A 17,366-nucleotide genomic window follows, 5' to 3' on the forward strand; every position below is an offset into this window, starting at 1 on the left:
AAATGTAGAAACCTTTGTGGAAAATAAGGATGCTGAGGACAAAAATACTGCTGCTTTGACGTTGGGGATGTCTGGATAATCTGCAGTAAAATCGGAAACACCAAAAATAAATCCTCTATCCACATTAAAAATAAAATAACAGTTTATTTAAAAGTTGACAGAATTACATTGCATGTCCAATGAAAAAATATGCACATCTCTTAAAACTAGTTACAAATGTAAGGCTGTGTGTGCAATTGTTACAGACAGAAATGATGAAGACAGCTGATCCGCTGTGCAACATTTATTTTCAGCGTCCTCTACTGGCGAAAATACATATTGCACTTGGGCGCATGGGTTTCTTCCATAGAAAAAAAAAACTTCCTATAAACCAAAAGTTCTGGGGAGGCAAGTGCCACATAATGTTGATCTTTTATTTATCAATGTATGCAAACAAATGGTTTTTATGTATTATCTATCCATTTACCTGGTCGTTTATTACACCCAAAAGCTAATATAGCTTTTTCTATACGATAGACATCCATTGTACATTCTCATATTAACCTTGAGAGGGTTTAAAAAAATATTTACGTACCATCTTTGTCGTTGCCTAATGGATCTGTCCAGGTTCCCCCTTGCTTAGTTGTGCGTTTTTTCGTTCGTGTCCACCGTGTTGCTTAAGGTGAGTCAGTTCCACATGGACTATGGAAAATGTGAGTCGGCAGACAGTGCATATTTTCCTCACACTTTTTGACAAATCTATTTTCTGCTTCACTGTCCACTCGGCAAGTTGGAAACTTGTGTGCTTCTTTTTAGTAATACTTACTCTCTTGCGGTCGCAGTAACTGCCTGGAACGCGTCCATGCTGCTGAGTTAACTTCTGCAATCTACTTTGTGGTGCCACCGCACATGAGATGATCGCATTCCGTATTGTTTTCTATGTTCTTTGGACAGCAGGCCAAAGAACGCTACCGTAAATTCTATCTATCAATCTAGAATGGGAAAACATGCGACATCTGAGAAACATTTTCGAAATAAACCATAGTATTCCAGAATACTAAGATAAAGACAGCAGAAGTTACAAATATCCCGAAATAAGGCATGGGTAAAATACCAATACTATAGATTAAAATAGATTAAAATCATATACTATACATTAATACCATTAACTACACATTGAAACAATATATTTGCGACTGTATTTGCTATAAACAAAATAATAAACTGGGTCACCTAATTCGGCGGATGACGTTGCCTCTCTCTCTCTCTCTCTCTCTCTCTGTCTCTCACGTGTAACGTCAGTGTTCCAACTTGGTGTCGTGGAGCCACGCCAGCATCTCTGGTTGCAAGTCGAAGAGGCCGGCCTCTGAGGGTGGTCTCTATAGGGGGCAGATGTTGATGAAGTGGTGAAATATATTATCATAATTTAATAAAAATGAATAAAATAAACAATTATTATTTTGTGCCTTTAACTTTAAACTTTAATAGTAGAACATTTTAAACAGAACAAACAACACAAAATACAAATAACAGAACAAAAAAAAAAAATACCACAAAAACCCCTCTAGGGCAGTGCTTCTCAAATAGTGGGGCGCGCCCCCCTTGCTATTCCTGGGGGGGCGCGCGTGACCCTGGGGAACAGGCTTTTTTTTTGGCAGTACTAGAATAAAGTGTAATTGCGGGTTTACTACAGCAGGGGGCAGTGGCGCTCTCATTGTTACTTCTGTCACGTTTGCGAATGTGCAACATTTTACAACTTACAAGACAAGTTAGGATAGTCACGGTGGGGAGGGGGGGGCGCGAATAGATTTCTTCTTGCTAGGGGGGGGCGTAACAGAAAATAATTGAGAAGCACTGCTCTAGGGGAAGATTAGGGCCATCTGGGAATTTTTGGTTCCACTCCTCTAATGGAACCATTCTGGTGGCATTGGTGGCGTCCACAAGCTCCACCTGTTCACCTTTGATTTTAAAGGCCACAAAGCGAAAGGGCTCTTCTTCCAGTTCCTGCGCAAAGAAATTTCATGACAATTTATTATGTTTGAAACACCACGAGAAAACATGATGGATGGATGGATGGATGGATGGGGTTGGGTAGGTAGGTAGGTAGGTAAGTAGTAGGGGTGTAACGATACATCGATACACATCGATTAATCGATATAATGCTCTACGATTTATTGGCATCGATGCTAAAGGTAAACATCGATTTATATCGCCGTGTTTGACCTCGGACATTAGACGCGACTTTATTTTGAAATCCAGTTCATTGTTGCTTGCTTCCTCTCTCCGGGAGCAGTGCGCCCGGCGTTGTTGTGTTGTGAGCAGAGCACGTGCGTGAAAGGGGAGGCGACAACTAGTACGCGGCTCCTGGGCTGGTGCTATGGCTAGTGTCCAAAGAGACGAGGAAATTTGCTCCCCTTTAGGCTTCAAGTCATTCGTTTGGAAGCACTATGGATTCCAAAGAAAAGACGGCTCAACGGACAAGACACGTGCAGTTTGTAAATCCTGCCATGCGGTGATCAAATACTCAGGGAGCACAAATCTCGCCGCACATTTAAAGAAAAAACACGACATCAAAGTTCAGTGTTAAAATAAGCACTTTGTATACTACAATACTCTTGTAATTTCCTAAATAAAGAGTTTGCAGTACCTTGTTGATTTTGCGTATGAATTGTTATAAATCAGGATATTGTTCTATATTTTTTATTAAAAAAAAAAAAAAAATCGATCGTAGAGCACTATATCGCGATATATCGTGAATGAATCGCAGCAGGCTTTAAGATATCGGCAAATATCGTATCGTAGTTCTTTATATCGATATTATATCGTATCGTGAAAAAACCCGCGATTTACACCCCTAGTAAGTAGGTATGTAGCTTGGTTAGATATAGATATATAAACAGACAGACAGACAGCCAGCTGTATCTGAGACAATATCCTACAAAGTTGGTGATCCAGATATTGAGAAAACTCCTAAAGCATGAATCTGACTTCAACCTTAATGATGGTGAGCCACTGATAGCAGTGCATCCCAAGTAAATAACAGTATTGATTCAATTGAGAACACCTTTGTTTATACACATAAAAAACTGCTTGCTTTAGGTACCTTTATTACAGTATTTTCTGTGGAGTGGAGCTCTACGCCACTAGAAGATGATGTTGTCATGTGTGTCATGGACAGCCGCTGTCCAAGTTTGACATGGAAAAAGTTGGTTTCGCGCCATGTGAGGACCTTAATTTCTCTTTGATCCTGTAATGAAAATGACAAATTAGTACTAGTTGTTGAAATGTAGATCTAGGCTAAGGCAACATGATGCCCTAAGGGACCTTACTCAGGTGAAATGAGAGTGTGACAGATATCTTTACTGAGACACACACACACTCTCTCTCACTCTCTCTCTCACTCTCTCGCGACACAATCAACAGATTAGCATTAGCAATACGCTATCGCAATACAACAACAAAAATCAGCTATAAAACTGAAAATTATCGCCCATATTCTAATAACCGCCCTGTGTGTGTTAGCGATAGCATAAATAAAACATTGATACCTCTAATTATCGCCCATGCTGCTAAAAAATTCCCCCCAAAACTTACGTTTTCCTCCGCGACCACATGCCGACGTCATTGCGCAAGTTTAAATATGACTGATTTGACAGCGCGTTGAATGTCCCTTTTAAATTGTTTTTCTTCATAAACTATGATACAATTACACTCGTCACTCCGCAACAATATCCTCCTCACACAATTACGTTCTCGGGGCATGGGCTCGAACAAGACGATCGCGTTAATATGACGTGTACAACACGTGATATGCGACGGTAGCGTGTCGCATCGATAGAGCGTCAATTGACGCACCCCGCTGTTAGAGGTAGCTCAAAACAGCCGCTGTCCTCGTGTTAAGAACACCAGTTAGATACTACATAAGGAAAATATACATATTATCGCCCTTTTGAGTGCCCCTTGGCAATCGGACAATAATGGGTGATAATTTGAATAAATACGGTAATTTAATAAAACGGGTACCTTAAATGCACGGAAGACTTTGCTTGTAATGATTTTATACAGCCGCTAAGTGTCAGTGTCGAGCAACTGAATCAAGATCGCGATCGTATTTGCAATAGAAATATAATAAAACTAGGTCACTTAAATACGAAATATGACTTTGCTGGTAATGATTTTCAACATCCACCAGTGCTGAGCAACAGAATCAACAGAACTGTACTGCTTATCACTCATCATATTGCACATTTAGCAAAGTTTAGTAAAGACCTACTTACTTTTTTTCTGGTTTCGTTGTACCTTATGTGGTTATCAAGCCAGCCTATGAAAGGAAAACTAAATATGTCCAAATAAGTTGAATTTTGGTGTAGGAATATTCAATAATAATTGATCATAATTAAAAAAAAAAAACAGTTGGAAAAATATGGGGAGAAGAAAAATTAAAGTATCTATTGAATTGATACAACTAATACATTTAATATAATGATGCAATACACAATTTATACACGGACAACAAAATATAACTAAGTGGTGAAATATATTATCATAATTTAGATTAAATTAATTCAATTTAATAAAAATAAATAAAATAAACAATGACTATTTTGTGCATTTAAATTTAAACTTTAATCATAGAACATTTTAAACAGAACAACAAACAAGTAACAAGAAATACAAACAATAGAACAAAATATAAAACAAAATTACCACAAAAACCCCTCTGGGGGAAAATTAGGGCCCTCGGGGAATCTTTGGTTCCAGTCAACCAAAGGGACGCTTTTGGTGCCATTGTTATCATTGACAAGCTCCACGTTGTCGCCTTTTATTTTGAAGGCCACAACGTGAAACACTTCTTCCAGTTCCTGCGCAAAGAAATGTTTTGACAATTTATTATGGGTTTAAAACACCACGAGAAAACATGATGCATGGATGGCAGACAGGCAGACAGGCAGACAGATAAAAAACGTAAAACCTAAAACAATTTGATTAATTTCATGACCATAATCACAACCACAATGATTTTATACAGTCAGGGAAGCAAGTGAAATTGCATGTCTTCCTGATAGAGCTGTATCTGAGACAAAATCTTACAAAATTGGTGATCCAGATTTAGAGAAAACTCTAAAGCATGATTCTGACTTGAGCCTTGATGATGATGAGCCACTGATAGCAGTTTATCTCAAGTAAATAACAGTATTGTTTAAATTTAAAATACCTTTGTTTATACACGGGAAAAAACTGCTTGCTTTAGGTACCTTTATCAGAGTATTTTCTGTGGAGTGGAGCTCCACCCCATCAGAACATGACGTCATCATGTGCGTCATGGATAGCCGCTGTCCAACTCTTACTTCAAAAAGGTTGGTCTCTCGCCACCTGAGGACCTTTATTTCCCTTTGATCCTATAATGAAAATGTCAAATTAGTACTAGGTGTTGGAATGTAGATTTACGCTGCAATTACAAAAGCAACATGATGCCCTAAGGGACCTTACTCAGGTGAAATGAGAGTGTGATCTATATCTATATTTAGACACACACATGCGCACGCACGCACACATAGTGTGAGAGAGAAAGAACAGTCAGTTTACTTTTTTCAAATAAAAGATGCCCAATGGCACCGGCATCCCGCGCGTCAGCACCATCCTTATGGGGCGCATCTAAAAAACAAAGACAAATTAAACAGCAATACTTCATGAAGGAGAGGGAACGAAAAGAGAGATTAATCTTACAGCAGAGACAATGCCAACTGTTGTAAAGAGGACACCCTCCTCATGGCAAATGTCCTTCAATGGTTTGGTGACACTTGAAGGGTACAGGAGAGCTGTGCCCTTCTCCTCAAAATGGGCCGGCACCTCCATCGTCCCAGCCACATAGATGGAGGTGTTGTGCCGGGAGAGGAGGACCCCTTCCTCTCTTCCCCGGCCAAAATTTATAAAGCGGAATGTACCTCCGACAGAGACGTCGGAGGCTAAATTTGGAAACAAAATAAATTTACAAAGACGGTGGCCGTCACAGAGCGCCACTACTGTGTTGCAGTGGGAGGCCCTGGCCTCCACTGTCCCATCCCCTTTTAAGACCCATCGCGAGTACTTTGTAATTGTTTTTAAGGCCACTACTTTGGCCGTGAGCGCCGCCGGCAACTGGTGTAGGGTCCATAGGTTTTCCATTCTGAAAAAAAATGAAAATAATAACTGATCATCAGAGACATAATTACTACAGCACTTATATATGGTTTAATTAGTCTACATGATGACAGAAATTGGTTATAAAATAACAGCCCTACCCCTTTGGAAGCACAATGGTTAATGTCCTAAATGGCGATTGTTTAATTGTTTTTCTATCTATCTATCTATCTATCTATCTATCTATCTATCTATCTATCTATCTATCTATCTATCTATCTATCTATCTATCTGTTTATTTATTTATGTATTTATTTATTTATTTATTTATTTCCAATGGACTACTTCCAGTTTTGTGTATTTTGGAAGATGTTAAGAGTTGACTCCTTTGATCTACAATTTCATCCCCTACATAATTTTGGAAACTCATATGTTGACACTTGATTTTGTATTTGTTATAGTGAAATAAACATCTGCATACTACTGCCAGAAACGGTGCTGAGAGTTGACTGATCTAGCCGCGAACTCGCATGATTGACAGCGCCACGGTTTTTTTTTCTGGCCGCGCACGAGTTCCCAGGCTTTTTTCCCAAATGCGGCATGGATCAAAAGACGTGTCCATCCAGCCTTGTTAAGGCGGAATCACAATGTTATAACACGGATAAAACAATATTGCCCATTTATAATTGTACAAATACGTTTATACAATATGACTCGGATTATTTGCTCATTTCGTTTTAGAGATACGCACTACTGAATGATATTTAGTAAAGACAAGATGTACATTCACTGTCTGTCTCAAAAACTAAACCATTTGAAGAAATATATTGTTCAAGAGATGCTTACTAATGGATCAATTTTTTTGAGGACATAGGTAAAATATATATTATAATATACATTTTTAAGGTCATAGGACTAATTTAATAGTTTTACACTTGCCGTCGTGCGCGAGGTTTATTTCGGTTTTTTTCTTGAATATCAGCTCTTCTTCAACCAAATCGGTACAATTGTTATTAAACATTAAGAAACGGACCTGAAGACCTCTTACTCAAATTCGCGTGTACAGGCCTTTTAAGAAACATTTTAAAAAGCCTGTCTGAACACGCGGAAAAGTGAGGATGTTACTTAATTTTCACCCAGTTTAAAGTAGTAAATACTAATTTACAGAGTAACACAATGGTCTACAGTACAACACTAGACTACAAAGTGTTTATAAATGTTTTGGGAAAATCAAATTTCGGACTGGGTTGAGCGAGCTACTTACCTCTTTCGACGTCTGGGAAAGTCTGATGCGAACTTGTGTGCGCCCCAATATCTTTGCGGGTAGTGGGAAATTTAAGTGCAGCTAGGCTAAACAGAAATGCAACATTTGGATATGCAACATTTGGATATGCAATCGATAAAAAGAGTGTCAGACACACATATCCCTGTAAATTCGTCTGAAATGTGACTAAACGATTGAGTGAACATGTTTCAGCACTTTAAGATTTTGTTCATGATATACTACGATCACAGTCCTTGTGAATTCAGATTTCTATGAACGTAGCACAACCCCGCCCCCATTCAACATTAATAAGATATTAATTACACACGGAAGAAAGAAAAATAATAACTGCTAAACACATCATGTGAATTGTGATTATACAATTGAGAGCTGTCAGTCATGGTCAAAACATATTTTCGACCATGATCGCGGTTCTAGAATAGAATAGAATACAATAGATCTTTATTTGTCATTGTCACCTGTACAACTAAATTTAAAAAGTGCCAACCGATCCACGCATGAGATAAAAAAATAAATAGAATAATTAAAAAAAAAAGTGTTTAGGAGCAGATTGTTCTCTCCGCACCACTCCGATAGCCGGACCACTTCGTCCCTGTAGGCAGACTCATCCCCCTTTGAGATGAGTCCCACCACGGTTGTGTCGTCCGCAAATTTCACAATGATGTTGCTGCGATGGGCGGGGGTGCATGCATGTGTGTAGAGCGTGTAAAGCAGTGGGCTCAGTACGCAGCCCTGTGGGGAGCCGGTACCGAGACTGAGAGGTGTGGATGTATGACGGCCCACTCTCACCGTCTGGCTGCGACCCGTCAGGAACGTCATTCTCTGCAGCCAATTGTCGTTCACCAAATATAAATTGGCAATTACTAAGTGGTGAAATACATGGGCATATGAACATAATGAATTAGTATTCTTAAACGAATAGATGTCTGATTTGTGTATTTTGTAAGATGCTGAATGTTGACTTTTATCTAGCAGCGCAAATCTGCGTGTACGCGACTTTTCTAAAATTTAGAAAATGTATGTACACGCAAATGTCTAGTAAATGAAATGTGAGGATATTGGAATACTTAATAATTTTCACAAAGTTTAAAGTGGCGAGTAATAATTTCCACAATAACACCGAACCGCAATAGTTTACAGAGCACCGGCTCTGATTGGCTACCATAACGCTGCCTTAGCCAACCGCTCACATAATTGGGCGCTGGCTTAGACAACCGCTCACGTAATTGGGCGCTGCCTTAGCCAATCGCTCACCGATTTATTACGTTAACCCGGAAACTCCTGATTTTGGGAGGAATTAGTTTTTTTTTTTTTTTTATTGAATCAAAGAAGTAATACATGAAATAATATAAATAACTTTCGGAAACTCTGAAAAAGTATGAATAAATTGGGCTTGACTCGAAAGTGTTCAAATTCATGTTAAAAAAGTTAAAGTTAAAGTCCCAATGATGGTCACACACACATCTGGGTGTGGTGAAATTTGTCCTCTGCATTTAACCCATCCCCGTGTGATTTTAATCCATCCCCTGGGGGAGAGGGGAGCAGTGAGCAGCAGCGGTGCCGCACTCGGGAATCAGTTGGTGATCTAACCCCCCAATTCCAACCCTTAATGCTGAGTGCCAAGCAGGGAGGCAATGGGTCCCATTTTTATAGTCTTTGGTATGACCCGGCCAGGGTTTGAACCCACAACCTTCCAGTCTCAGGACGGACACTCTACCACTAGGTCACTGAGCTGTTTAAATATTGGAAACAAAATATAATAAATCACACACAAGAGAAGGGAAAAAATAGTGCCTTTTGGGACAAAATACAGGTTTTTTAATTGAGTCAAAGAAGTAATGCAATAAATAATATAAATAACTTTCAAAAACGCTGAAGACATAACAAATAAAAACATATCAAGTATTTTACTGATTCAATAGATAATAATCGCTGTGTGCCCTGCGATTGGCTGGCAACCGGTTCAGGGCGTCCCCCACCTACTGCCCGATGACGGCTGGGATATGATCCAGCACACCCGCGGCCCGCGTGGGGACTAAGCGGTTCAGAGAATGAATGGATGGATGGATGTTATGTTAATTTCAGTGTTATTTTTTAAGAGTTTAAGTGCAACATGATTGAAGACGCTGTTATACAAAAGATAATGCAAACATAATTTGAGGCAAAAAATATAATAAATAAATAAATAAATAAATAAATAAATAAATAAATAAATAAATAAATAAATAAATAAATAAATAAATAAATAAATAAATAAATAAATAAATAAATGGATAAATGAATGAATGAATGACTGAATGACTGAATGAGAACAGAAAACAGACTGTATCTGAGGCTTAGTAGAGTAAAATCAGAGGCTTCCGACTGTTAAAGGCCAAGCTGTTCTTTGTCTGCATTTCTGGATGCGTGTAGAACCACAGGCAAGACCCAAGAACATACTAAAAATAAAACATGAAAGATGTGTTGAGGAAAAGGAGCAAAATGCTTCATGAAAATATTCCTTGATGGTTACTCACAGAAGAATCAGAAGAAGTCCTGTGTGTTACCATGCTGGTTTGGGAGTTTGTGTTTCATGTTACCATGCTGGTTTGGGAGTTTGTGTTTCATGATGCTGGCCTCCGTTGTACAGGTCTTTTGGAAAGTCTTGGCTCTCCCTGTGCTATAATATAACATCATAATTAATTCATTTTGAAAAATCACATTACAATACAGTCATAAATCAAGCATATGTACAACTTGTGTCCATCTTGAGTGAATGATATGAACACATTCAATTTGGAATCACAATTACTTACCTGTTGCTTGGAGTCAATAGAAAAGGAGAATAACACTGGTCCCATGGATCTTCTTAAAATTCTCTCTCTCTCTCTCTCTCTCTCTCTCTCTCTCTCGTGTAACGTCAGCGCTCCAACTTGGTGTCGTGGAGCCACGCCAGCATCTCTGGTCCCAGGTCGAAGAGGCCGGCCTCTGAGGGTGGTCTATATGTTGGTGTAGGTGTTGATGGTGTGGTCGGCTGTCTGCTCGAGGGCTCCGCACTCGCATGCCGCACTGTCCGCCAGACCCCACTAGACATGTTGAAGCGCCCAACACCAGTTCTTAAGCGGTTCAGTGTGGTCCACTGCTGGCGAGGTAGTTCGTCTCCTCCTATGGCGCCGTCTCCTGGTTCCCAGACATAACTGTGCATGAGGGAGGGGCCAGCTGCCTCCCACTCCTGCTTCCAAGCTGCTGCCAGCCAGGCATCTCTGGAGATGTCTTCAGGGATGGAATTGAGCATCTCTTGTGCTGCCATGTTGTAGGGGTGGCGTGCCTTGAGTCTGCTTGGGAGTCATTCGTCCATGATGAATGTTTTTGCATGCTCAAGGTCTTTGTGGAGAAAAAAGGACAATCCAGCAAAGTTGATTGAAAATGTATGATTGTACAGAGGGCTTACACAAGCTTAACTATAAATTACAACATGTTACAATTTTATAATTACATTACAATAAGGTGATATGTCATGCCTACCTCTGGCCTCCATTCTGGGATGAACTGCTTTCGCCAGATAAAAACTGTTAAAATACAAAGGAGTGAAATAGCAGCATTTACTCTCTTTAGAAAGAAAGGAAAAAACATGTTTCATGACGAGCAACTTACCTCATCTGTTTTCTGTTCTCGCCTGGTGATTATGACATTCAAAAAAATTCAAAATAAAAGTTCAAAACAATTAAAAAATTAAAATGTAAAAGGCCTTCCCTTAACTCATCTTTAAAATTTGATTGTAAAATAAAGGTTTAAAAGGTTAAAATTTGATTGTAAAATAAAGGTTTAAAATTTTAAAATTTGATTGTAAAATAAAGTTTTAAAAGGTTAAAATTTGATTGTAAAATAAAGGTTTAAAAGGTTAAAATTTGATTGTAAAATAAAAGTTTAAAAAGTTAAAAAGTCTCCTCTCAACCATAAGTTAATTTAAAAATGTAAAAAGGTAAAAGTTTTAAAAGTTAAAATTTTAAAAAAATAAAAGTAACATTTTTAAAAATTAAAACGTTAAGTTAAGGGAAGGCTTTTTAAAAATAAAAAGTTGAGTTAAGGGAAGGCTTTTTAAAAATTAAAAAGTTGAGTTAAGGGAAGGCTTTTTGAAATTTTAATAAGCCTCTGCCTTCCCTTAACTCAACGTGATTCCTCACCGACCCCCAACCACTATTCCAGCAGGTTTCTTTCATTTGTCATTTTGAGCAACTTTCGCCCCAGATCCCATCTCACCTAAAGGCAACAAATCACCCACCACATCCCACCACTAATATTATACACTTACGACAACGTTCACGTTCTGATTTCCATCCTTTTTGCAAATGCTGAACCACATGATTTAGCTGTGACTTACCTTTCAGTGGCCAAAACACAGAAAACAGGATTGTGATAGCTGTAGTACGTTTGCAAGACACCTGAATGAAGAGCACACTGAGGTCGAGAGACAAAAATTAAGTCAAGCAATGTGTTTTTGTCAGTGGTAGCAGTGGTTATGAGTTGTGTGTAACCTGTTGAGCGAAACAAATCGAGAATGGGCTTGAATGAGGCAGATAGCATATCTTCATTAAAATCTCCACATACCAAGATCTGATGATGGTCCATTACTTCAAGGTACCGCAAGAGATTTCCCAAGCTTGGCAGAAAAGTGCGCAGACTGTTGCCTGGAGGCCTGTAAACGGCAGCAATCAACACATTGAGGGGAGCTTCAAGTTTCACCACAACAAATTCAATGTCGGTCACACCCTGTATGTATTTCTTTTCCTGGGCTGCAATGTGACTTTTGACACAGATACCTACGCCGCCACCAAGTTTTGTTGCCAAGTCAGGACAGTTTGTGTAAGAATCTCTTCGGTTCCTGTGAAACATTGTGAAGCCTTCCAAGCAGGCACGTCCATCAGCCACAGATCCTTGAAGGTGTGTCTCTGTGAAGCACAAAACATCAGCAAAGGGCAGCTCGTGGTGGCACCTGATGTCCTGCACATGACAAGACAGCCCTTCGGTGTTATGATGGACGACAACCAGGTGATTTGCTCGATCTACCGACGGCATCACGTGAAGGAGTGGCATGACGCTCTCCAAAGAATCCTCTGCCATCTCAGCAAGAGCAGCAGTGATTTCTGGATTTGCATGAAGTCTTCTCTCGTCCATATGCAGAATATGCAGACCGCTGAGCGAGGTCACTCTACTCAGAGCTACGTACCCCATGCCGTGTTCGAAAACGCCTTTCAGCGAAACAGCAGCCTCTGATGTTGTCATGCCTTGTACCTTGTGGATCGTGCAGGCAAAAGCAAGCTTGATGGGAAACTGTCGGCGCGTCACTCCAGGCTTTTTCAGCTTCTCCTCCTGTCTGTCAATGTACACACGGTTAGCGGCACGCGCTGTGTTACTCACATGATCAAGTTCCAACCCAACTTTCTTTACGCGGGCTTCATTCGGATAGTTGACCAATTCCACAATTTTTCCAAACGTCCCGTTGCACAGACCTGCTTGAACATCAAAATTACGCGTGAGCATAACACGAGCACCAAGGGCAACTCTGATCGAGTCCGGGAGCTCGCTCTTAGCGCCTTGCACAGGGAAAGTTTGCCTCGCCATTCTGCCGGTTTGTTTGTCCTTCTTGTAGTCATCTGCATCAATTTGTACAATGTCCTTATGAAGCAGATCCAGCATCGCAGAGTTATGGCCATCTACCTGTTTATTGGTGGCAAAAACATGCAGAATATGACTTGGACACATTTCTGGAGAAGTGTACCTCGTAGCAAGAAGAGCTCTGTCCAGTTCCGAAAGTTCATCAGACTTTTCTTTCACCCGGAGTCGGTTCAGCAGTTCGGCAAAGGCAACATCGTCTTTCTGCCTCATGATGGCGGTGAGCGTGATCTTTTTGAAGTTGTCACGCCAGTGGTCCAGCCGAGTGGGATCGTACACGCATAGCGGTTTGGACTGTCTCACGGGAGGGAGCTGAAAGAAATCTCCAACAGCAAGAACAGACATGCCACCAAAAGGTAAATTGATGCCTTTGATTTGTATCAACCTGGCATTCACGTAGGCAAAGAGGTCTTTGGACACCATGGAAATCTCGTCGATGATGAGTATTTGGGCGATCGACAGCTCAGCTCTGACTTCGTCCAGTTTATTGCCCAGGCCGTGGTACGGGGGTTTGAGACTTCTCGGCAGTTTGAGCAGACAATGCAAAGTTGTCCCAGAAATGTTGAATGCCGCCGTGCCAGTGAAGGCTGCGAGAACGACCGTCTGTTTGGAAATGTCGGCCTCCTCAGCCAGTCGTGGTAGTCTTTGCAGTATTTTGGTAGCCTCGGTGTGGATACACTTAATGAGATGCGATTTGCCGGTCCCGGCGCCACCGTTGATGTGGTAGAAGAACTGCTCGATGGGCTTTGAGCTACACACACGTTTTATGCACCAATCTCTGACCTTGTAGAAAACAGACGCTTGCTTTTGGTTCAGGTTCCGATACATGTCACGTAACACTGCGGGATCAATGGCAGCAGCTTCTGTCGCAATGGAAATTTCAGACGTTTCTGACCTTACGTTATAGTCCGGGACATTGTCCTCCACGTTGTCATTTGGTTCATCTCTTGCGTTGTTTTCCTCAATGCATTCGAGTCTTTGCAACTCGCTCTCAGGAGCCAGGTGGCACCATTCGTTTATGACGAGCCCGCTCTCCTCCACCTCTTGGATGGCATCGTCAATGTCTTTACTGTGCTTCTCATACCTTTCTCTGTTCCTGTTGACAATTTCGCACACACGCTCCACAGAGTCGTTATATGGTAACTGTACACAGGCATGATCATGAAACAACTGATATGAGGGACAGCGTTCAGATTTTAACTGGCAATTAGCACGATGAGGCAGGTACAGCTTGAGCAAGGAGCAGTAATATTCCTCTGGATTCTTTTGTTCATAGAATTTGCAGTATTTGATGACCGCAGCTTTTTCTTTTCTTTTCTGGACAAAGCCCATGTCGTTCAGCAGAGGCAAAACATTTTTCCCTTTTACCTGTTTGCCATAAACAATTCTGCATGTTGATGCAAAATCAGCCAAGCACATCACTTCAAAGTCCTCCGTTTGGGGTCTGCTTTTATATTTGTCTGGCAGGCCAGTCATCCACACTTCATGAGACTCCTGCGTTTTGCCCTCAAGGAGCGAGAGAGGATAACTCATTTTCAGCGGATTGTCACTCGTTTGTACAAATACCACACTGCGAGAGGACTGTTTCATATGCAAGCCGCACGCGCGTGCGACACACTCCTGAGCACTCACTTCTCTTTTCTTTGAGTACGCTTGCATGATTTGTTTCATTTCATCGCTCTCATTGACATTTTCATTGCGTGAGTTTTCAATAACAGACTTCAGGTATTGACTCAGACCGTGTTCAGCTTTGCTGATGTAGCTGCAGATGTATGAGATGCACGAAAAGGCATTCAGAATGTACTGGATGTCCAAGTTGGCATCCCAGGCAAGAAGCAAATGGCGGTTGTAGTTGTTCACCCAGCAGTCTTTTGGATCTCGCTTGAGCACAACAGAACTCTTTGAGGCGGTCATGTACAAACATTCCACGTACTCGGCGTCAGTGAGCTCGCATTTAGCCAAAAGCTGCGGCAAAGTCAGGGATGAGGTTTCGGGTTCATTCAGCAAACGCTGCACACGAACAAGCTTGTCATTTGCCACCACCTGCTTCTCCTTGTGTTGATCTTGATTTTCACAGGCTACAGGTGTGATGATCATTGTGGTTTCGCACGGTGGTCTGGGAAAACCAAATCGGCAGTTTGCACCTTGGTGTTTGACGCACGTTTTGGTGTGACCTTTGCTGTGCATCTGAACTTCTGTGACTTTTTTATACAACTCGGGTTCCTTTTCTGGGTCCGGCAGCTGAGCCGAGATGTAGCGGGACACAAAATCGCAGATGGCTCCTTCTGAGGCTTCCTCAAATACAGGGGCATCTTTAACCCATATGAGGCAATGAATGTGAGGACTTCCTCTGTGCTGAAACTCCAATCGGTAAAAGTAGTCGACGACTTCACCAATCGGTCGTGCCGGAGAGAGGATCAAATCTCTGAACAGAGCTTCCACACGTTTGTCAAACATGCGCATTGTCGTCACAGGATTGCTGCGCAGAATTTCACACTTCGTGGCCCAGTCAAGTTCAGCAAAATTCACCACCTCACCTTGTTGCGCTTTAATGGCAGTGATAACCTCTTCCCAACGCATTTCGGCAGCAGAAAATGTGCAAAAGAATGTGGGTGTACCCAGCTGTCGGATCATTGCAAAAAGATCTTTGGTGGTTCTTTCCCAATAGGCTGGCGTGCCTCTCAGGGGCGTCATGAAACGGACTGCATCCTTGCTGCGCACCAGTTTTTCAACTTCACGTTTGTCCTGCAGCATAGCATTGTTTATCCTCCGACCATCCCTGGTAAAAGGTTTACCTTTGCGTAGCTGGATTCTCATGCTTGATGTTGCCAGGTAAATTTCAATCACAAACTGAGCAAAAAACAAATAGTTTGTATCACGAGCAAAACGTTCATCCACACAACACAGACGTGTTTTGAAATATTTGCTTGGTGTGACTTTTATTTGTCTCTCTTCATCAAGGGTGTTTTTTCCAGTTGGAAACTGAACTGGAAATGCCATGGCCTCAAGTTTGGGAGTCCTGAAAAAGCTTACGGGGTTATTCCTTTCTGCAGGAGCCACACAGTAAATGCCTTGAGTAAAACTCATAATTTCCTCTGACACATCATTTGGTTGGAGACATGACTCCAGGATAACCCCACCGTTTGGTGCATCACCTTCTTCCACATTTTCAGCACACTGTTGTTGCTGCACATTACCACGTGCATCGTTCTGTGAGTCACTGTTCAATTCACAGAGAGCATCCCTCTCAAATGCGTGGATTGCCTCGAGGTCTTCCTCATTGTAGTCACTCTCGTTCATTTCGTCTTCATCAGAGCCGCTGTCATCATCAGTGAGCGTCGGGTCACAAAGGTCAGCATCGTCGCGAATGGTGATGTTTCTGTACTGCGGATGAATTTGTTTCAGTTTTATCAGGGCACTCATTAACTTGGACCAAGTGACCGTTTGAAATATCTGATGTCCTTTGTAACAAAGTCGTCTTTTCAGTTTCACTCTCAACACCTGAGACCTACTTCTTAGTCTGGGCAAGACATTGACCGTTTCTTCCACTTCTGATGGTACACACACAACATTCCCACGGATGGCTCGTTGTTGACCCTTTGGCAGAGGGACGATTTTGGCAAATGAAATGCATTTTGAAACGAGATGTCTTTCCAGAATATTTAGATCACACAGTTCAGTGGGAATGTCTGCAAGTTGGAGATTGTTAGTTACAGCAAGTGCTGGCATTTTACCATCTTTGAGATGTGCATGGCAGGTGTGACATATCCACTCCATTTTTCTCTCATCCGGTACTTTGCAGCATGTGTTACATTCACGATTACAAACATGAACAAACCTTCGTGTAAGGCAACTTGCAACAACGTCCTTGTTTTTCTTATATTTGGTCAGCTGGCGTACTTGATTGGGAAATAATGCTCTGTGGCAAACTGTGCAAACAAAAGTCGGTCCATTTTTTACCAGAGCTTGGAATAGCGCAACAGCTTTCATGATTGCATGGTCGTTTCTCTCTTTGCATAATCTGTTGATGACTTTGTATTTCTGGAGCAGTTTCATTGCAGTTGTCCTCGTAGATGAATCATGTTTGGCTTTCCAGCGCAAACTCATGTTTTCCTTCTGCTTGGCTCTGAAGGCAGGGTCCTGTGCGTAACGTTCTTTGATGTAAGAACGCTGTTTGCGCCTAAATTCATCGTCATGACCATATCTCTGCTTGATATAGGAACGTTGTTTGTTCCGAAATGTATCGTCATGACCATATCTCTGCTTGATATAGGAACGTTGTTTGTCCCGAAATTGATCGTCACGACCATATCTCTGATGGATGTAGGAA

The 17,366-nt window shown here is 41.3% G+C and overlaps 1 protein-coding gene and 1 long non-coding RNA gene across 14 annotated transcripts in view; both read right to left on the reverse strand.

Moving 5' to 3' along the window:
* The window catches only part of LOC133143015 (uncharacterized), a 97,997-nt gene extending 94,208 nt beyond the window's left edge, over positions 1-3,789 (reverse strand). For 5 of the 13 annotated variants that reach the window (XR_009710342.1, XR_009710343.1, XM_061264732.1 and 2 more), the window contains exons 1-3: positions 3,729-3,789; positions 3,083-3,226; positions 575-1,358 (exon numbers count right to left, since the gene is read on the reverse strand). Coding sequence is in view for 5 of the 13 variants with exons in the window: in XM_061264737.1 (XP_061120721.1) it covers positions 13-80; positions 575-577 (71 nt within the window). In the remaining 8 variants the exon portion in view is untranslated. Of the gene's footprint in view, positions 1-12; positions 81-574; positions 1,359-3,082; positions 3,227-3,728 lie in introns of all 13 variants that reach the window. The other 8 variants (XM_061264734.1, XM_061264735.1, XM_061264736.1 and 5 more) reach the window with 5 other exon arrangements.
* A 5,891-nt stretch (positions 3,790-9,680) lies between these two features.
* On the reverse strand, positions 9,681-10,239 carry LOC133143011 (uncharacterized). The gene is made up of 3 exons (XR_009710341.1): positions 10,180-10,239; positions 9,901-10,043; positions 9,681-9,822 (listed from the first exon to the last, which is right to left on the reverse strand). It is a non-coding gene; the product is annotated as an uncharacterized LOC133143011 (long non-coding RNA).
* Positions 10,240-17,366: the final 7,127 nt, after the last annotated feature.

This window comes from Syngnathus typhle, linkage group LG18, assembly GCF_033458585.1.
Source record: "Syngnathus typhle isolate RoL2023-S1 ecotype Sweden linkage group LG18, RoL_Styp_1.0, whole genome shotgun sequence".
NCBI classification, from domain to species: Eukaryota; Metazoa; Chordata; class Actinopteri; order Syngnathiformes; family Syngnathidae; genus Syngnathus; species Syngnathus typhle.